At 43.0% G+C, this 21,359-nt stretch overlaps 3 protein-coding genes across 5 annotated transcripts in view; all 3 read right to left on the bottom strand.

The window, feature by feature from the left end:
* actn3b (actinin alpha 3b) overlaps positions 1-9,400 on the bottom strand; it is a 32,937-nt gene extending 23,537 nt beyond the window's left edge. Inside the window, exons 1-2 of one of the 2 annotated variants that reach the window (XM_026353122.1) lie at positions 9,272-9,400; positions 8,692-8,817 (exon numbers count right to left, since the gene is read on the bottom strand). In XM_026353122.1, coding sequence (XP_026208907.1) covers positions 8,692-8,757 — 66 coding nt within the window. In that variant the 5' untranslated portion in view covers positions 8,758-8,817; positions 9,272-9,400. Of the gene's footprint in view, positions 1-4,831; positions 5,005-8,691; positions 8,818-9,271 lie in introns of those variants that run through there. The other variant, XM_026353121.1, reaches the window with a different exon arrangement.
* Positions 8,867-15,964, bottom strand: rbm14b (RNA binding motif protein 14b). 2 transcript variants are annotated; one of them, XM_026353127.1, is made up of 4 exons: positions 15,884-15,964; positions 13,397-13,749; positions 12,090-13,131; positions 8,867-11,909 (listed from the first exon to the last, which is right to left on the bottom strand). In XM_026353127.1, the coding sequence occupies exons 2-4, from the start codon at positions 13,743-13,745 to the stop codon at positions 11,579-11,581; spliced, it is 1,722 nt and encodes a 573-aa protein (XP_026208912.1). In that variant the 5' UTR covers positions 13,746-13,749; positions 15,884-15,964; the 3' UTR covers positions 8,867-11,578. The 2 variants fall into 2 exon arrangements, with proteins under 2 accessions (XP_026208912.1, XP_026208913.1); XM_026353128.1 differs by lacking the exon at positions 15,884-15,964 and adding an exon at positions 14,403-14,539.
* Positions 15,965-16,396: 432 nt separating this feature from the next.
* LOC113157888 (copper chaperone for superoxide dismutase) lies at positions 16,397-20,840 on the bottom strand. The gene is made up of 8 exons (XM_026353539.1): positions 20,706-20,840; positions 20,424-20,496; positions 19,580-19,717; positions 19,123-19,297; positions 18,517-18,577; positions 18,100-18,177; positions 17,893-17,996; positions 16,397-17,513 (listed from the first exon to the last, which is right to left on the bottom strand). Exons 1-8 carry the CDS (start codon positions 20,838-20,840, stop codon positions 17,354-17,356), a joined length of 924 nt encoding a protein of 307 aa, XP_026209324.1. The 3' UTR covers positions 16,397-17,353.
* Positions 20,841-21,359: the final 519 nt, after the last annotated feature.

The following is a 21,359-nucleotide window of genomic DNA, read 5'->3' as shown; positions in this document are numbered from 1 at the left end:
TCTATTTCACCCGTGTGGATTCTTATACCACTGCTGTATCATGTGTCTACTTTCACCATTACAACACTCTACAAGAACTTGTCTTTCTTCTAACTGCATCCCACTTCTCATAAGACGTCACCTGCAAAACCAGCCAGAAAGACACATTTATAATACAATAATTAAAGTTTATGAAAACTATGTAAAACACACATTTACACGCATACACACATACTCCTCAGCCTGTGGCCTCCCAGGGCTCCTGCTCCTGCACTAAAGCAGTTTATAGAAGCCTCCCTACATGGACACAGCTTCTGGAATAGAAACTGCTATTTGATCTGACTGAAAGCACTCTCACCTCTCTACTTATGTTTAACCATCGAACACATACTCTCTACATGTAATCGCACAGCACAGATACAACACACTGCACGCATTAATCCCATTATTTTGCCACAGTTCCCCGTGAATTAAACCTAAGGTATCTCTTGAAGTTTAAAGGATCTATTTGTATATGTCCAACTCACTTGACAGTGATATAAAACACTACTGTAGTGAGATTTTATGCTTTATTAAAATAATTTCCTAACTTTAGTTAGCCACAGTGTTCCCCATCTTTAGTATTGTCTATAAACTATAAAACATGTTGAATATTAAAACCAATAAGTCTGAAATTTCTGAATGATAATATGTTTAAAGGTCCAGAAATCAGGTGAGGGATCACCTGACACTGATGGGAGGGAATCTATGATGAATATTCACCGTCACTGGTAGTGTGATTTAAGTATTTTTAATTTCCATGACCACCATCCATCCTGAGGTCTGACAAAGATGACTATAAACATTCATGTTACCAAGGCTACACTATTTTGTTAACAACTACATTGTCATTATTGTACAAATTGTTAGTCTGTACAAAAAAAGACATGATATATAGGGTCTGAAGGCAAAAATGTCTAGCACTTGAAGGGATATTAAGCATACGTTTCAGTTGAAGTAAATAAACATTTGTTTGCAAAGCTAACTGTAATATAAATCACATCCTCAACACCATCTAAGAGGAGCCAGCGTTTTAGTGTGTCTGTCTCACAAAACAGCAGATGGGAAGTGACGCTATATGACTGCCGCACTACTGCCTGAGTTGTTAAGGTGCAAAATTAGATTAAACGAGAATAGATTTGATTTTCAGCACCCTTAGATTGCTCCTCGCCCACACAAAGGGACATTAGGTGAGTAGATAAATATCACATTACTGAATATAACTCTATAACATTTAAATATGACGATCACTGTTTTGGCCACTTCATTCATCTTACACTACATGTAAGATAAAAAAAAACACACAGTCAAATGGAAAATATGAATTACTGAACTAACTTGATATGGTTTATTGTGTATGTATTATTATTTTAATGCATAATGTAAATTTAAAAAAATATAGATTTCTATATGATTTCATTTCTGTAACAAAAAGCCAGATTTTTACTATTACAGATGGTCTTATGAATGCATTGCAGTGAGATTTCATCTTTGAACCCTACTGATTCGGTTTATAACGATCACTAGTTTTTGTAGTAGTACTTCAGTAAGACCTCTCTAAACTACTACTCTCTAGTCCTGTATCTGAGTGAGGCAGACATCAATAGGCTTGGAGAGGAAACATCTACTTCTGTCCTCTGTAGACATCTCACTGACAAACTAATTTTAAAGTTTTACAGTTGCTTTGAGTAAAGAAAACTATGAGATGCATCACTCTCATCACTCTGTCCTTTCATTTTCTATCCAACAATGTTCACCAGATGCAACATCTAACATCATTTTTACCAACTCCAACTACAGTAAATTCCTGTTGCAAACTAAGCTGTGAATCATTTACTGTAGCTAGCAATCACCAAGAGCTGTTTCATGATAAATATAAACCAATGTCAAGATTTACAATTCAAACACGTGGATGGGCATGACACACAAAACATGCACACGCTATTTCTAATGTCCAGTATCAGATTCGGCATCACTGTGTGTTGACAAACACTTTATTACTGCGTCAAGTGGTGAGCAGCTTTTTCCACTGAAATTTCAGGGATAGAAGAGGGAACAGGTGGTGCAGGGATTTCCTTTCCTATTCACTGCATTGAAAAATGATGCACTGTCTATATTTATGGGCTGATATCAGCTCCTTAAGCTAGATTTTACATGCCGCAAAGAGCAATGGAGTACGATGACCTATTCCCCTGGGAAGACTAAAGAGAGGGGATTGCTTGGATGTGCAAAGCCTATTATATCGTCTTACACTCAAAAGACACACTAGTGCATGAGATTAAAAAAAAAAAGAAGAAGAATATACGACGTGCAAGTACAAAGGAGTATTTTAAAAATGGTTGTGAGAGGAAGTGTTCAACCTGAATGGAGAAAATGAGTGAGAAAGATAGGGAAAGATGAAAGGAGGAAGTAAGGGAAGCTGGAGTGCAGCAAGGTGGAAAGTATTTTTAGGAAGATGTTTATTTGTAGGACTCAGAAACCAACCCGGGGTGTATAACTACCAGCCTTGCCATCTCACTCTGTTACCATCTGTTGAGGTCTCTCACTGTGTCACATTACCTCAAGATCCGTAGGTGGGGGGACGTTTTGCACTGGCAGAACAATTCTGCAGATTCACTGCAAAGTTTCATCTGTATAAATCTGCTGCAAATGCTGCTGCTGTTGTGCTGCTCTGTGCTGTAACGCACCACTAAAAGATTATTATTGTGATATTAGGTTAGACTTCCTTTGTCTGTGAGTTATGATAAATTAGCAAGATGAGAGCCTGATAAGGAGAGCCACACGAGATCAGGGTGTTGAAAAGATGGTCAAGCTTTTACGCTTTTATCCAAAGCGACTTACGGTAACGTACAGTGTACAAAGGCAGGCAGGGTAAGCGTTAGCAGGCCTTGCCTAAGGACCCCTACTGGAGGTAGGCTGGGATTTGAGCTGGCAGCTGTTTTTATACTTCTGGCATCACCAGTGGCTTTCCCTAATCCTTACCATCTTTACATTAAGGTTCATCTTTTGCTGAAATCAAGAACATCTAGCTAGTATAAACTACTTCTTGTGGAGGTCGGTAGTCTGCCATCTTTCTTTGCTTGTTCAAAGATTGTTAATGCTGACTGAAAAAAACCTACTGATCTGTTTCACCAAACGGTGAAGAAACATTAGTACAGATCTACTGTGCTTGTCCTGTCATGGGAGGAAATAGATTTTGGATTTGCTTTACTTTCTTTCCCCTCATAAATACATTACTACAGACATTGTGACTTTTTTTGCTAGACCAGTTGCAGATTGCAGTTACTTTCATTTTAAACTCCTGTTTTTAAAGTACCATATTACTAAAACTTTCAATTAATGAAGTGCATAAAATCATAGTAACTATAAGAATGATTTACCTGAGTTATTTTCAGCTTGTGCTCCTGGAATTTCGAGGATTAGCTTAGTTGTCATTTAACATGGCGGCCACGGCGTAGCTAGGCTAACGTTAGCTGAGCTAGCCTGCTAACGTTCATAAATATCTTTGCACTAAGCTAAAACACTGGTATTTTTAAGATAATCTCTGTGTCGAGCGGACGTTCAGCCGAATGATAAAGGTGTATTAACCTTTACAGGCGTCGTTTCAGGTGGCAGGTGACACCTCTAACAACATGTTAGCTCGACAGGTCATTAAACGCACCTGTCGCGCACAAGGCTAGCTTAGCATGGCTAATAATAACAAGCTAAATACACTCATAGCTGCTGGTTGTATAAATACAAGTAGCAACAGAGTTTGAAAACATTTGTATTCAGGTTTCACCTGTAACTGGGTGCAGATTTGTTTATAGTGGTATATTTTTAATTTTCATACAGAAATAACCGGATTAAGCTCCTACTGGCCTGGAGCAGAAAAGAGGTTTTAGGCTTCTACTTTACAGCAGAATAGCTACATGACAGGTTCATAGTGTTCAGAAAGGTGAAATAAATAGTTATTTAATAAGTCAATCGACAGTTTTCATTACTAATTATTCATCACCTGACACTTCTTATGCCAGAATGAATTGTTAGTTAGGATAAACATCTTATCCACATGTAAAATATTACTATATAGCTTGACCATTGTTCGCACAACAACAAAAAGAAATGTATGTTTACTTCGGTTAAAGAACTAAAACACTTAATAATAATTGTTCCCGAGGTTTTCTTTGTCTTGAGTTGAAATAAGAGGAACGACATGTTACAGACTATCTGATATTGTAGTTGATTGGCACGCATTTCTATTTAATTTTAATTCATTTAAGTTTGGAGTTTTTGGGGCCTATTTATGTAAGCTACAATAGCTACTAAACACACTTAAATTAAATGACCAAGTTTTCCTCTGCTCTTGAACCTATCCTCCCCGTTCAGTGGTTTAGATCTGTTTAATATTGCAAAATCAGTGTGTGAGCTTATTTCAAATGAATTATTCAAATGTAGGCTGAGGACGGTGGGATTATATTTAGACTTAGTCTTCTCAAGGCATCAGGGGGGAGACTGAAAGGCAACACTGAGAAAGTCCCACGGCTTAAATATATCTGCCCACACAGCTTCCAGCAGGACTGAAGTGCCAGGTGCGAGGAAAGCTAAGGCGCAGATGGCCAGTTTCATGTTGGGCTGTTTTAGACAGTGTACAATTAGGGTGGGGCCGGTGATTCCGCAAACAATCCCGTTTGTCGTGATAACATGTTAAAATGCATTTTTTTTTTCTTTTTAAATCACTTGCTGACAGTGTGTAATGGTGCAAACGAGTGTGTGCGTAATTACGCACGGTGGCACGAACGAAGCTGCTCCAAGCCTCCGGATCAAAACCTACCTTCCTCTGCTGCTTCTCCCAGGCAGGGTCCAGCAGCAGGTCCCTGTCCCAGTCTTCCTCTTGGGTCATGTACGTCTCTTCATGGTGGATCGTGTAGGAGTTGCTGTATGTCATCTGTGTTTCGACAGCTGTCATCGTGCCGCCTCTGTCAGGACTTCTCAGGTCCCCCTCAACTTATAGAAAGAAAAAGTATTCAGCAACAGAAACGACCACGACGCCGTGAGGGCAAGAACTTCCTTGAGATGGGTGGTCTCGTTTTTTTTTCCGAGGGGACAGTCAGGGACTGCAGAGACCAGACTCCACTGGTGCGAGGTGCCTGTGCGGAGGTGGTGCTCCCACTACCAGAAGAGCCTGCTGGCCGGTGCTCCTTTCCTGGTCAAAAGTGGCACACGTGATCGCACCCCAATAAGTACGGGAACCGACAGCTTGAGTATCGGGTTCTGACCCTAAAAAGGTGCAAAAGGCGGGGTGGTCTCCGGCGGGCGGGTCTAATGGGCTCCTGAGTGGTATGGAGAGATGTCAATTACGCACCGCGCTCGAGAGAGGTTTTTATGGCCAGTGCAACGCACCTGTTGCTGTTAGTGACCCTCAACGACCAACTCAGACCTCTGTAGCTCCTGCCTACCTCACCCTAAACTTTCTGATAAATATTACGTTGAAAGAATCACACAGCTGTCACTCCAGGCAAAACATTCCCATTCAATACTATTCTACACCACTGAAGATAAGACTGCAGGTGAAGTCATAGCTTATTTAACTATTTTATATTTATTGTCTCAGTGCATTACAGTAATTCACTTACAAGAAAGGATTCGGGGACTTGTATGATTTAAAAAAAAAAGAGAGAATTTATTTGTGATTTGCATGCAGATTGAAAAATGCCTTGACATTTTAAGAAATACAGATTAAAAGGCATATATACGCATACACAACCATACAATATTATTTGTGTTTATATCAGAATTTGTCATTCACAGTAAACATGTTGACGCAAACATTTTATCTAACATTCATCAACTAAAACCCCTCCCCATCCCATTCAATTTTGTGCTGGAACAAATTTCCTTGAAATGAATAGATCCACATTGCTATCCTCTTGGGATGACGCACTATTCGGTCACCCTTGTCTTTGGAAACTAGAATAACTTGCATTATAATTATTCAGGCATTTAAATGTAACTACACTCTTGCTTGGTCCATTAACCTACATTACAACGCTTAGCTACTGTGTGACTATTTGTGGTTACCATTAGATCCATTATTGTGCTACTACTGAGCTGAGGGAATTTAACAATTTGACCACTGTAAACACAATGAAAATGAAGGAGTTTTGATAATTAAATGGACCACAGAAATTAAACACATACAAGGAGGTGGGCTGGCAAAAAAAAAGTAACACCCCAGAATATAATGCAAGCTAATGCACCACCACCACCCTGCAGAATTAAGAATTGCCATTGTTCTCTAGAGAAACTAAACATAGTCAGCTTTTTAATTAATGCAGGGATATTATATTGAATTGTATTGCGTTCTGTAGGGACTCATGTTGTGTCCAACCCATGAGGTAATGGCTGAAGTATAACCTTTACTGCTAGTAACTTTATCTGAAGGAGCAGTAGAGTCTGGCATGTGTGATTCTCATCTGTGTTATAAGAGCTAGAATAGTTCTGACCACATTAATGAAATCTCTGCTTGCAAACTCAAAGGCAATAGGTTCTCTATGGGTTGTGCTCAAACCTAACTCGAGCAGCTTGTGTTCCAGATGCACACACCTGCACGTATCAGCTGATACCTACTGCAGGAGAACAGATGCAGCCTGCGGGATCCCATCAAAACAACACAACACAGAAATGTGCGCACAAAGAGCATCCGGATTTCTGTTGAACTGTCCAAACCACAAGAGGCAGGGGGAGAGTGGGTGAGGAAGTGGAAGTGGGGAAGAGGCTGCAGCGAGCTTTGGCTGTCAGTTCAATGTGACTGTGAATTCAGAGCAAGGGGGGGAGGATTTAGAGCTGCGTGGCTGCATTCACCTAAGCATGGGAAGCCCAGATTCGCAAGAACCCAAAAAAGAAGCCTTTAGTGAGGAGCTGGGAGAATGGGGAGGATGAGGTGGGTTGGAGGAAGAAATAAAACTGGAGCACCGCGCACCCTGATTATGGAGGCCAGCAAAGGAGTCAGTTCTTTACCTACTCACTCTGCAGCTGTATTGTTCATTAAGATGGCTTTCCTGTCATTTACAGTAATATCATACCTTTTCTCCCGGAAACTATATTTGTAAATGCAAAATCAGTTTGAAATAGTTTCAGTAAACAAAGGTGATGTGTAAACACTCGGTAGCATTATGAGGACACACTAGTACTACAGTAAAATAGCCTGTATGAACATTTCCTGTTCAGAATAAGATTCTTGCCAGTATATCTGGCATTTGACAACAGGGTCCTCCATTATCAGCAAGGTGGAGTTAGGGAGCAGCTTCCACTAGCAACTCACCTTATAATCAACTCATCTATTCATTTCCCTCCTTCTTCTTCCCCTCTGCTTGTTAGGCAGACAGAAAGCAACGCCTTCTTTGTCTTGACTCCATCTTGCAGCTGTCAGAGCAAATACCGGACAACTCATTCGACATACTTAAAGCCAATGAGTGTGGGATTGTGTGTGAGGGTTAGGCTTTCTATTTCAGCACATGGACAGTCTTAACAGGTAAGAACACATACATGTTAGAGCACATTTCCAGCCAGTCCAGCTGATCCCAGTATAAGAGTGATAGAGCTGCCGTACCAGAAAAGTCCTATAGGAACCCTGAGATTGAGGAGAATCTGCAGGTCAGACTGGCCTCATACCTAGGCCTATCTTATAGGATGTTTCTGATTGGCACACAGGCTGTGAGGGACACAAAAGTAAGATAATTGTCAATACCAACAGTAGGAGGTTGGTTCGTTATTTTGGATGTACTGAAGCTAAAGTTCTTTTGAGCATCAGGAGTTAAGATCCCTTCCAACAGCCATGTGGAGCAAACTCAGCATTCAACAGTTTTAGCAAAGCAACTTGTCCAACATTGAAGTTTCGCGGTGTCATGTTATTGAGTCCGGCGGCGGGCCACCACACACACACTGTCCATTGGCAAGCCCAGGCCTCTATGGTAACAAAGGAGGGTGGGGAGGTTGGGTCAGGTGGGTGGTTCTGGGAAGTTGAGTCAGAGCCAGAGCCACGAACCCAGATCCAAGGTGACGACGGCGGTGGCGGCGGAAAAAGCGCTGCGTGTGAACGGCGGAGGAGAGACGCATAGGGACAGTTGGGTGGGACTAAGGACAAGGAGTGAAAAGGTAAGGCAGGAAGGAAGGGAGAAAGGAAAGAAGGGAGAGAGGGAGGGTGTTGAGGGTGGCGAATACGGCGGTGGAGAAGAGTTCACTAGCGGGTAGGGGAAGGGCAGGGGTGTATCCGCATGTGCCAAGTTTCACCAATCAATGAAACACCAATCAAAGAGTAGTTCAAACATCCATGCTCACTTTTGTCTCACACACACTTCCTACACACATATTTAATCACTAGCTCAGACACCAGCGGGACAGAGAGGGCACAGTCAGTTGCCTTGTATGCTGATGCGAGACAAGACTCAATCTTGTGGAGGTGGTTCCTAACCCCAAACCACCCAGCCCACCCACCACCCCCACCGAGGAGAAGCCCAAGGCTGTAGGTGTGGCACTGCCATTGCAGCAGAGGAGGAGTTGCGGAGTGGGGAGAGGGGAGGTGGTGATGGCAGAGGAGAGGAGGGGGAGGAGTGTTTGGTCAAGGCACAGTCAAAGGAGGGGCGGCAAGTGGGAGAGGAGAGGTCAGTGCTTTTTTTTTTTGTTTTCATTTACCTTGGTGGTGAAGAGAGAGAGAACAAGTTCCCACTGCGGTGGCGTCGCGCTAAAAGTCGTCCCCATGGCTCATGCCGCCACATTCACGCACGGCTGCACACTGGCCGTTCCAGGTGGCACGGTGACCTAATTCAGTTGAGATAGTTAGTTCAGAGCTGGACTGTCGCGGGGCTGCTTTTTTTTTTTTTTTTTGCGGCAAAATTACAGATTATGACACATGCAGGTCTGATAGTAGACACAAAGACACACAGAAAGGGAGAATTTGGTGCAGCAGGGAGAGACCAGACCAGACCAGACACACACCCATCAACCCCAGGAACAGGACTGCTCCACAGATCAAAATGCACCCAGGCCATTCTATCTGTGTGCCTCTCCCCAGCTCTCAAAAGGATTTTGCACTGTGTGCATTGTCCTTTCTGCAATAAAGTCATTTTAGAAGGACCATACCAAGTGTTCCTTGCCAGAACTCAATACTGAAATGCATTTGTTCGAATGCAAAGTGCAAGTGCTTTCGTATAAATGTTGGTTTGCACACAGCTTGAGAGGCTGGAGAGAGAAAGGAGCACCAACCTGCACTTACCCTGACCAAAGAGAGCAAAGCTGGGCCAGCATCTACACCTGTCTCCCCCTGGGTCCCCAGTCAAATGGGTCTGGTGTTCATTTTACACAAGAGAAACAGATAATGGAGAAGAACAACATAAACAAAAAGAAGGGGAAATGTCCAAACCCTTGCTTGCTTTACCACAGTAGCCAGCCACACATTCTTTATTATAATAAGGTGTATAGTATACATATTCTCAATAAAAAGCATGCCGTTTTTGTTGGTTTTTGTTCTTTTGTTTTGTTTTTTTAACTTTAGTTTTTTCCTTAAAAAAGGCTAAATTCAAATGCTTCTCTAAAAAATACGATTTCAAACATGGCAAACAAGACATTCCGCAAACCACATATTTCTACAAACAATGCAACTAGAATGTGTTTGTGTATATCGGACTCAGGAAGATTACACTGTGGGATGCAATAGTCTCTTATTTACTAAAATCTACAGGGGAGGGGAGGTGAAGGGGGGGCAAAGAGTGAGGCAGTAAGGTGATTTCAGTGGGTGCATCAGACCGCTGTCAAATAGTCCTTGCAAAAAAAAAAAAAAACTCTTAAGTGACGGTTTTAAGTGATGATAGAACCAGATAGGTGGAATTAAAAAGCATTAATGCCAAAAGTAAGTGTACATCTAGTTTTTAATTCTATGCCAACTATCCATAAGTAGCAAACCCCAACAATAAGATGCAAAAAACTTTTTTGCAACTGAAATCTGAAGCAGGTCTGGTCCTCTGGTATTTGGAAAGAGGAGGACAGCTGGGGCAACTGGAAGACACTGCCCCATGTCTCACTTCATTGGTGCTATCACTGTTGTTCCTGCCTAAAAGCAGCAGCTAATAATGAGCCTGTGAGGCTCGATTTGTGGCTTTTTAAAAAACACTATAATATGAAATAAATGTAATACACAAATATCAGTCCATGAGAAAGCTTGTAGCCTTCGAGATACTAAGCTCCAGAGGGCTCCTGTTACCCTCCCTTGAAATGATTAAAAAGTAATATCACAAGCACTTAAAATGGGAGATCCCTCCACTTAATGCACTTCACTCAACGCTTACAGGCACATAATTGATCATGTCACATTTTATCATGATATCTAATAGAATGCAATGTAAAGATTGATTGTAAACTGTTCATTCAGTAGTCACACATGGGCTTTTATCCATTTACAATCATTACACCCAGGTTTGACTTATATTACATGTAAACTACATTAAAACAAACAAAACACATACTACTATTTTAAAAAAAAGGCCTCTGAACATGAAGGACTATTTACAAAAGTCAAAATCCAGCTCCTCCCTAAATAGCTGACCCTGTACCTTTCCAAGGAGCAGGAAATGAGCTGATGAATGGCTCAAGTGTGGAATAGACGAGAAAAGAAAAACAACAGAATCTACACTGAAATTTAGTGTCAGAGGTAGGCAGCTGTAGAGAGGTGAAGCAGTGTCTTTCAGCATTGTAGTTAGAGTGAAGGTGGGGAAAGGGGTTCAGAAAGAAATCAAGAATAGATCCAAACATACGTTACAGTACGTTTTATGTGTGCTTTACGATTTGTTTTTTTCTTTCTTTCTGCAAGGCGCAGTCTTAGCTGCTTTGTTTGTGCACTGCAAGGTCAGGGGCTCGCACGTATCTCTCTCTTGCACGCATTCAGACACACTACATCTACATCACATTCAAGACAAACTCCCCACCCCAAACACGTCAACCTTGGTTCTGACGGACACAGTGCACTGCAGCTGGTACACAATGTGTGTTTATCTGACTTCTCATCTGATTACATCAAAATCGGAACACTTCAACATAAGGCAAAACAGGTTTCAAATTAGCTGCCCTCACTGATCATCTCGGAAAACCAATGCCTCTTTTGTCGTAGATTTGGCCTTAGAAAATCATATCTCGGTTGAGGAAATAAAGGCATATGAAACAACTGACTGGGTCAGTCTAATACTGGCACAAGTGTGAGACTGGCACGATAAAAAGGAAAACGTAAGCACAAAGAATGCCCGGGCAAGAGATGAGAGCCTCCCTTTCATGGCTGCACTGTGTGTGTGCAAACAGGACCAAGGTTAGTTGATCAAGTCCCTCAGAGAGCAGGTTAAGAAAACCAAACAGCCCCCAGTTTCACACACTGAACCCCCCCCCCCACACACACACACACACACGCACGCTCACACACACACACACGCATACAAACAGCTGTGGTAAGGTGGTCAAGTTTGAGGTGGAGGAGGAGATGTTGGGGTGGGGGTTCAGGGCAGAAGAGAGGGGTGCGGGGGCAGAGACTTGTGTGTGACTATCGGAAGGGGGGCTCAGGTGTGTGAAGGGAGAGTTCGGGGCGGCGGAGGATGGCCTCCTTGCGCGTGGGCGGCGGCAACGGCGGCTCATACACCCTGGGAGCAGCCATGGCGGCTGCCACTGCTGCAGCAGTGGGGACCACTGGCCTGAGGGCGTCCAGCGTTGTGACTTGTTGGGCGGACATCGCGGATACAGCTGGGACTGCTGGTACAGCTGACATGGCCTGCACTCCTGGCATGCCAGGGATGGCTGTCACTGTGCTGGGTGGTGGGTAGGCATACTGGAACTGGGGATACTGCTGCAGCTGCTGGTAGTACTCCACATAATACCTAACAGGCAGAGAAAAGAGGGTAATGGAGAATGATGGAACAAAGGAGGAAGAGGAGGGTTCAGACAGGAACAGAGAAAGTAAAGGTATTTACTTTGGTGGCACTAGTCGACAAAATGAAACTCAACACTCTTTGAAAATGGTTCCATGCTGATGCTAACAACAATCGAAGATCTCCTACCTGGCCATGGGGTCCTCTGCTGCCTCCACTGCCTCTTCTGCTGCTCGCCCAGCTGGCGTAGGGAGAAGGGGTCGGCGCGGCTTGGCTCTCTGGTACATGAACGGCTTCAACACAGGATCTGGCAGCAGCGGTGCAGATCTCCGCAGAGGACTCCGGTCCCTCTCACCAGACTTCGCCACAGCCGCTGCCGCTGCAGCAGCTGCTGTCTGCTGCTCAGCCACAACCTGCTGGCCTTGGGTGAAGTAATGTGCCTGTCTGGCTGCCTCAAAGATGGCTGTAGTAGGGTCTGCTGCTCCCATGGCGCTTATATGAGCATATGCTGGTGTGGCGGCACCATAAATTGCTGGTGCTACAGTGTAGGCGGGGTTCACTGCTGCTGCTGCTGTTGGCATTTCTAATCCATGAGCAGCAGCCAGATAAACAGGGGTGTTGGCCACAGCTGGGGTATAAACTGGAGTTGTGTAGGCAGCAGCGGCTGCAGCAGCAGCAGCCGCAGGAGACGCAGCCACCTGGCCATAGATATTCGGGGTCATTGAGCTGTACACTTGGGTGGCGCCTGATGTGAGAGCTGCCTGGCTGGCCACTGTTCCATAAAGCTGATTGGCAACATTGGCGCCATACACCTGACTGGCAAGGGCACCGTAGACAGCTGGGTTCACTGGGTTTCCATCAGTGCGTGTACCTGTGGTGATCCCAGTGAGAGCCGCGTATGTGGGATCGAAAGTGGAGGTGTTGTAGACTGAATTGTGCACACTTTGTTGGACCTGTAGAGGCAGACCGGCAGCTGCGGCAGCAGCGGCGGCCAGAACCGCTGCCTGACTCTGGTACTGCTCTAGAGAAGACTTCCCCACAGGACATTCTCCAGCATAATGTCCCTGTTTTCCACAGTTCACACAGGGAATTTTCCCTGTAGGCGCCTGCTTGCTAGGCTGGACCTTAGACAGCTCTACAGACAGGGGGCGGCCCTTGAATGAGGTGCCGTGCAGGGCTTCGATGGCCTGGAGTGCATCTTCTTTATTTTCCATGTGAACAAAGGCATAGCCTGCAGAAGAGGAATGTCTGGCTGTGATTAAGTGCAGCAACAACACTTACTTATCACTTCTCTTTACAACAAGCCTATTAGAGTTTATCCGGTTTGCACACAGTGAACTTTGTACAGGTATCATAACATATCACGTGGTCAGACTCATAATTTATGTAGAACATATGGAGGCACCCAAAGCTTTTAGCAACCAAAACATTAGAATAAGAAGATAATATGAATAATTCAAAACTATTAAAGTTTCTAAGGTCACTATGGTTTTTACCTTTGACTTTATCACACTCCAGAACTTTTCCAAACGTCTGGAACAACTGCTGTAGATCTTCAGTGGTGCACATCCCACTCAGATTACCCACAAAAACCTTAGTGGAGTGCAACGGCCGTCCCCTCGACTCCTCCACCACCAAATTCCGACCACGAAACTCCCGTCCATTGAGCTCCCGGATGGCACGCTCTGCAGCACCCTCTCCCTGTAGGTGGACAAAGGCAAACTGTCGCAGCACACTGCAGCTGACCACCTGGCCGTAGGGTTCGAAGATGGCTGACAGTTCCTCCTGGGTGGTGTCCAAAGCCAGGTTACCCACAAAGAGCTTCACTGTGTGGCTCTTGTCCATGGCGCTGCAGAGAAACAGAGGAGCGATAAGCTTGACTGTTGTTAAGGAGAGGGAGGTACGGGAGTAGACTGCAGTACACAGTTATAAAAGCACACACACAGATATTCAGATTTGCTTTTCAAGGCTTAAAACGTCCTGTGGGGAGTGGTGCTGCTGACTCTGGATTAAAAACACTTGTTCTATTTATCGAATGTGAAACTTCTGTTTAGTCTCCCGAGTTTAAGCAAATAATCAACAAATCAGATACAGCATTGTACGTTCGTAACAAATATGCTGCTCTGAACAGGAAGCAACACATAATTTAAAAGCAACAAGTGTAGCTTTGATAAAATAGATGCATCATTTCTTAAGTCTCAGACATATGAGATACTTATATACTGTACATACAGATACATGCATACAAGTCACAGCCTAGTAAGACTCAGAGATAAAGCAAAGCAATCATGGTGGTGATTGGAGGTTCATGAAAACATGAACAGGCTGGTAGATAAATATTCAAATTCCAAAAGTAAATAACCACACATTTGTGAGCTGACCACTGAAGTTAGATAAACTCGGATTAGGTAAAACAGAGCAGGATATCCCTACAGGAAGCAAGGAAACGCATCAGGACTGTTAAAATGCAGCTTGAAAGAGATATTTAAAGGATGTCATTACCCCTTGAGAGGAGGCTGTGATTACCGACACCGCTGAGTCACATTCATACACAGGAGGCAAGCAGGGACATTTTATGATGATGACAATCAGAACGTTTCATAATAACACTTTTGTGTTGAAGTTCCTGCCTTAAAGGGCAAATTCGCTCATTTTCAACTTGCTTTCTCTGGTTTTATTTTGGGTAAATTAAAAATGACATCAAAAATTAGAAAGAAGAGAATAGAGCAATATAAAAAAAATTAAACATAACCAGGGGAGTGAGGCAGCGTGGGAGGCAACAGCAACACAAAGTTGGCTCCTTAAGCTCGGCCTACAGGTAAATCAGTCGGCTTGTCGTTACCAGCTGGAAACCATCGTCCACACCGTGTCACCTCATGAAAACACACGGTGGGAGTTGGATGAAGACACCCAACAGAACCTAATGAAAGTTTACAACAACACCACATATAGAGAGGAGCTGCTGTAGCAGGCTGCCACCAAACACTGTCCGTCCACCTTCCTTACTAAACTTCTGTCTACTTAACTGAACGACGGTCACGTTGCCCCTCCAGACGACGCAACTGGATCTGACAAACTAAGAGGTATTTTGAAGGCAGACTCGAGTTTACTACCATTTATGTACACGAATCCCTCAAACTAGAGCCACAGGAGGGAAGTTGAAAAGTGAAGTTGCCCTTTAAATGTCCTACTTTCCTTCCCTCCAGCCCCTAAATCTACAGATTGGCCAATACCTCCTGTTCCTCCTGAATAACCTTAATGCCTGGTTGTAAATCTGAGAGCAAGGTGGAACATGACACCAGAGATCTGGCACGTCTGTTTTCTGGTTAACACTGCTCCTGGTAGATATGTTAGTGTCCATATGCACTAGAAACAGTATTGAAGTGTGTCCCTGAGCTGTGTGGCTGCTGCTGCATTAACTGTGAAGCACAAACTGCTGTTTCTGATGACGCAGCACGACGCTGAGTCAACACATTTCCTCTGCTCATGTCACTTACAGGCGAATAAAAGAGAAAAGCCTGAAGAGACACGTTGTTTCACAGCAGAAATAAATAAATATCCATATATAAATATACATGTAAACGTGAATGGCGAGATGCTTGTTGTCGGGTGTCCAAAGCAAAAACAAGCCACAAAGCGACACCACGGCACGGAGCAAAATAATAATAATAATAATAATAATAATAATAATAATAAAACACTTATTTCAGCGTGTGCGACGCAGCAATAAAGACAAACACTTGATTTCGGATCATGAGGAGATCGACACAATGTAGCGACAGACAATAATGTTGTGGAGCTGAGGAATGAATCCAGTGTAACACCGACTGATCCCTGTGCAACAACACGCCTCCGATCGCCTCGACAAACCCTCGGAAAACACACGGACTCTAACTAGAATCGGAGATAATCACCCCCCGTGCGGCTCAGATGAGACTATTATTGCAGAAAATGCGATTAAATAGAAGGATCTACCATCTTACCTAGGCGGTGCTGTGTTTCAAAATGGTAGCGCCTGCTTCCGTTTGAGCGTCGGGCATACTGCTGGAGAGGCTGCAGAGGGGGGGGGGGGGGGGGGGGGGGCTGCTGCTGCTGCTGCTGCTGCACCCGGAGGATGCTGAACCCTCACAACAGCACAACACGACTCATCATACGACTCGAACAAACTCAGCACAACAACAAGCTCGCAACGTTTCATTCATTAAGAGCCTCTGCGAGATTAAAGGCCAACTCCAAAAAGGGGGAAGAGCAACAAGTGAGCAGAGCTCAATTAAAGAGCTCATTATGTGCTGTGAGCAGAGAGGACGGTTCAAGTGGTTCAAGGTGTATGACCGATACACACACACACACTGAAACCTCAGCAAGGACAGAAAAAGAAAATTCATCTGCAAGAGTCAGTCAAGTGAGGATTTACTTCTCTTCTGTTTTACATGACAACAAATGGATTAGGTGTTATAATAATAATGGTGAGAAAAATACAAGGTGCCACAGCCCCGTCACTATTTTCATTTTAATGACGAAATAATTAATAGATATTCTAAACAATCTTTGTTACAACTCTATACATTCAAGTCATCTTTGCAACTCTCAGACAGAAATGTACAAAGACACCAACAGAACATTTGGGAGGAATTCAAGAAGCTTATTGAGGAAAAACTAAACAACACATACACATATATGATGACTATAGTGCCCATCTTTTTTCAGTATTGATGTCTTCTAACAATGAAAATATGCTGTGTTACCAGAGTTTAGGAAAATATTTCCTAACCTCTCTAGCCTAAGTTGTCTGTTGCATCCATGAAGGTAATGTTTATGATACATGGAAAACAGAAACAACACAAACAGGCACCACCCTCTATAACGTTTACCCCCTCTTGCCACTTCACTCCGGACAGGATCTGACTCTGAATCTGACTAATGCTGGTCTCTAATTAGTTTTTTCCCCCCAGATGATTTGCGCTTCTCTGGTTTGCAATCACACACTTAGTTCATGTAAAAGTAGCACAATTTGTTTTGTTTTTTAGCAAATTAAACGTTTTTAATTAACTTTTCCTTCATAGCTAATTGAACGTTTTTTATACCTGCCAGTACACAGCCAATATAGATACCTCACATCTATATAGACAGTGCTGAGGCAGCTGTGTCAGAGGCGGCTGGTTCTACAAACATAGAACAACATCAACGGACATCTAGCTAATCAGGGGAGACTTTTACAAAGTCATGGTTTGTTTGTTTTAATCCCCTTTAGTGCATTTGAAAACCTCAGAGGACACTGACTGCAACTCTAAGAGCATTTGATTTTATCACAGCGATCATTTTTAGTGATAATAAGGCAAATATATTCCTCAGTGCTCCATCTTACTCGCTTCAGCTCTGACCCTCTATCCACAACATTTCTCTCGGAGATGATTTCTTTTATTAAAACTGCCAGCAGTGTTTGTGTCCCAGATTTAGAGGTGTGCTGCTGGCGTCTCTGCGCTGGCCTTGCTTCGACCTTTCCCAGCTATCGGTCGGTCTCTCTCCTCCCACAGCGTGACCCCGTCACAGGCACAAATCTGTTTGGGATTTTGGAAGAGGCCTGCAGATCGGGCAATGATCCCACAGGCCAGCCTATAAAGCAGGAGAGACATTACATGGCACACGCCTTTCACATACAGTACACATTTAAATATTTTAGACCATTATTCTACATTATTTTAATTATTTGACATATCAAAGCTAATTATTTGCTTTGAGAGAAAATGACCATAAAAATACTCTTAATAGTGGATCATCATAGGATTTCAAATGTATGTATGTATTTCCTTTCTGAGTGTGTCTTATTTTAATCTGAAACAACAAGCATAGCCACAACAGTTCCCAACACAAGAGGAGCTAACATACTGTGGTAGTAAATGAATACTGGATGTCAAGCTACACATGCTGTCTACCATCTTTTACTGTTTCCTTTCTGTATCTGCTGACTTAAAGCTAAATGCTGCTGACCCACCTTTCCCCAGAGTTTCCAGTGTGTTTGGAGAGAGGGTGCCCACCTCGACCCAGGTCATCCTCCCCTGCATCCACTACTAGCGATCGGCCAATCACATCCCACACCTGCAGCATGGTCACCAAGGTATTAATAAGCAAGACAGTAAAAGCTGCCATATCACATTATAACTGTGAGTTATGGCCGGTGCCAAATGTGACTGTGCGTTACCTTTAGCTGACCGTCCTCTAGTCTAAATGAGGCTCTGCCATCTGGTCCAGCAACAATATTCCCCAGATCACCTACATGCTGAACGACAGCACTACATGGTGAGAATCACACATGACCACATGAAACACAGTGAAAACATAACACTGAACCACAGAAACGAGACACAAGAACTACACACCATTACATTCAGAATGCTGCTTTTCAGACACTTGAAGATTTAGCGCCTGGAGCAACACTTGTCTCCTGTGGCACAAATCTGGCAATCTCAATTGTTTTTATACCTCAGGAGTGATTTAGTTTTATTTAATTTATTTACTTTTTTTTGCTCCTTATTCCTCTAACATCTAAATGTTCTGGCACAGAACAAAACCAACTGAATAAATTATGTTGCATATAAAGTAGTGGATTTGACTTTACCCTTTCAGAGTCCCCTGGGCCGCCATGTTGTCTTCCATGGGGGTTATAATGCTCTCCACAACTGCAGAAAAGGAGAAATTAAATCTATTACGATACTGCAGTGCTATTTTTAGTAGTGTAAATAGAACCGTTCTTGTTAAAGCAGCAAAGGTCCTCAGACACATACAAATGTTAATTATCTGTTTTTGATATCTGTTTATGATTGATTTACTAGAACCTCAGGAATCAATTTGAAAATTAGTGAATTCATCCTTTAACAGCTGTAGTACCTAAACGTTACTATTATTGGCTCAATTAGGGAAACTTTATGCGAGCTAGCAGCTTTTCTTGCACCATTTCAAGGAAGAAAATGTATTCAACTCATTTCTTAGAGCTCAAGGTAACACACAGTCCACAGTTTGGTGATTAACACTGAATGTAAACATAACTTTTGACTATTTACAAGAAAACTCCAAAGGGCACCTTTAAATAATACTAATAAACCTGTAGTATAATTTAATTATCAACATGGTCCTGGATTTTTATGTTGATTCACCTGGAGGATACCATTAAAAACAGCATGTCTTAAATGCTAATGCTCACCCTGTCTCTTTCTTGTGCTCCTACCTGAGACAGTCTTGTGTGAGGTCCCCCAGTGTGTGGACATGGAGGCCGTGGGGTCCAGGCTCCAGCCCATCAATGGTCCCATCGATCAGACAACGCCCCTCCGACAACTGCAGAAAACGCACCACCCCCTGAATTCGCCCCACACCAGCCAGCATGGCCACCGCTGCCCCGAGGTCTGTCGTACAGGTAACACACAGATTCTAAACATTATCCATCTAAATTAGATGGGTATTAGCGGCTGTGATCTGACTGATTTTACTGATGCAGGAGTATAAATGCATCCTAAACGTGTCACTGTCTAAGGTCAGATTATGTTTTTCAGCACAATCTCTCCTTATTTAACAAAACAAGCTCAACTTTGACTGACTTTTCTGTACTTGACAGTTTTCATCATCACATTTTAGTCGATACTAAAAGCTACGTGAAGACAACAAGTTTGCCTCCTGTCGTTTCTCACCTTGCTCTGATCCTCCGATACCTTTCAGCACAGCCCTGCGTCCGGTGCTTTCTATCAGAGCCTGCACCTCTGCACTGGTCAGAGCAGATTCCACCAACACCTCCTCCTTACTGACGTCAATACTGAAAGACTTCACTCCTGCAAACACGTTAAAACCAGCGAACATTATTTTTGGATACACAATCGTGTGAAGAAATGAAATGTAAAGTGCAAAATACTTTATTTACTGCCAGGTGGTTAATAATGCGTCATAATGTACCAGCTGTTAGTTTGTTTTAAAAAGCAGCATCTGAAAATAAATGTAGTGCAGTAGAAGTACATTAGTTCCTCCTGAGGTGTAGTAAACAGCATATAACAACATGGGAGTACTCCTGTACAGAAGAACTAAGTCAAAATTGGACTTAAGTAAAGCATTTGAGTAAATGCACCTGGTTACAGTACTTACCACATGTGCACACTTCACATGTTCAGCTGTCACCAGAATAAAAGTCCCAAGGTTGAGCCAGTTTAGCTTGTAGGAATAATTACAGTTATCTCTATTTTTCCTTTCACTAATGCCATATATAACTATTTCCAGGAAAAATTATTTAGAAATAAACTGGAACTCATGAACCTTAAAAACTGCCCTGTGCATGTCTTCTAATGGAAAGCTCCTTTAAACATTTTGTGGCACCTGAAGAGCTGTAAAGTGATGTTTTGGTGTGGTGCTGCAAACCCAGCTAAACACTGAGCATTAAAACGAGTTGGCACTGGCACAAAACGCAGACGGCTCCTGTTTCAGAGCCTGTCGGGCTGCATGCACAGGAGGCTGCTGACTCAGGCTCCTCTGCGGCCTCTCTCTCACCTGGTGTCCCCTCCAGAGCAGCTCTGACCTGATGTGCACAGCTCTCACATGTCATCTGCACCGCAAACTCCAGCTGTGGAGGAGGAAAAAGGCACATAAACACACGCCTTTAGCTACTCACGCACGTAAATCAATTGTGTAACTGCAGCATTTAACAGTCCGCCACTGCTGTAACAACCTAAACAGCAGCAGAATAACACATGGTTTTATTTTGACAGTACTAATACGAGTAACAACACAGCCCAACATGACGTTTAAACGAGACAAACACGACGGTCAGACCTTGGCAGGCCTCTGTGACTCCATTATGTGACTGTCCGTCGCAGCCTGTCCGATAATAACTGACTTAAAAAGAAAACTTCCCACTTTTCTCGATGCGGAAGCGACACAACTGGACCCGCTGACGGCGGCCGCCATGTTTGTGAGGTCACAGCGACGCTCCGCACGTTACCGCCACCAAGTGTCAACAAGCTGCCACTGCAGGTCCTTCATCACAGTACTACAGTTTTGTACTTGTACTTCAAAGTACTCACTGTACTGCTGTATTCTGTACCATAATATAATAGTATAAATATACATTTCACCTGACATTTTCTATACCGTACTATGTTAAGCTGTTTTCTACTGCGCCACATATGCTAATATGTTTTATTACATTATATACTATATTATATTTCTGTTAATACATGTATCAATGCTTTATATTATTCATTAGTTCTTATATCTTACTTATACTTATTTTCATTTGTTTACTTTTAAGAATTAGTTTGTTTGTACTTTGTTTTTTTTTGTTTTTTTTTTGTCTTGTTCTGCTACAACAGCTGAATTTCCCCTCTGGGGATCAATAAATGTTTATTTGACAAATGAGTCAAATAACAATTTCACAGAGCTGTTAATAGTCGAGATGACCAGGCAGGAACGTGTTTTGTGGGTCAT

This window comes from Anabas testudineus, chromosome 18, assembly GCF_900324465.2.
Source record: "Anabas testudineus chromosome 18, fAnaTes1.2, whole genome shotgun sequence".
Classification (NCBI taxonomy): domain Eukaryota; kingdom Metazoa; phylum Chordata; class Actinopteri; order Anabantiformes; family Anabantidae; genus Anabas; species Anabas testudineus.
The sequence above is the reverse complement of the archived record's forward strand: the minus strand, read 5'-3'. Positions and strand labels throughout refer to the sequence as shown.

What these genes read in the sequence shown, in the direction of transcription:
- LOC113157888 (XM_026353539.1), bottom strand. Translation starts at nt 20,840, where the DNA reads ATGGCGGCCGCCGTCAGCGGGTCCAGTTGTGTCGCTTCCGCATCGAGA. An exon ending in CTCACACAAGACTGTCTCAG is followed by an intron (nt 18,578 to 19,122) that starts GTAGGAGCACAA and finishes CCTTTTCTGCAG; the next exon opens with TTGTGGAGAGCATTATAACC. An exon ending in TAGAGGACGGTCAGCTAAAG is followed by an intron (nt 17,997 to 18,099) that starts GTAACGCACAGT and finishes ACCATGCTGCAG; the next exon opens with GTGTGGGATGTGATTGGCCG.
- rbm14b (XM_026353127.1), bottom strand. Translation starts at nt 13,745, where the DNA reads ATGGACAAGAGCCACACAGTGAAGCTCTTTGTGGGTAACCTGGCTTTG. An exon ending in GGAGTGTGATAAAGTCAAAG is followed by an intron (nt 13,132 to 13,396) that starts GTAAAAACCATA and finishes CCTCTTCTGCAG; the next exon opens with GCTATGCCTTTGTTCACATG. An exon ending in GCAGAGGACCCCATGGCCAG is followed by an intron (nt 11,910 to 12,089) that starts GTAGGAGATCTT and finishes TCTGCCTGTTAG; the next exon opens with GTATTATGTGGAGTACTACC.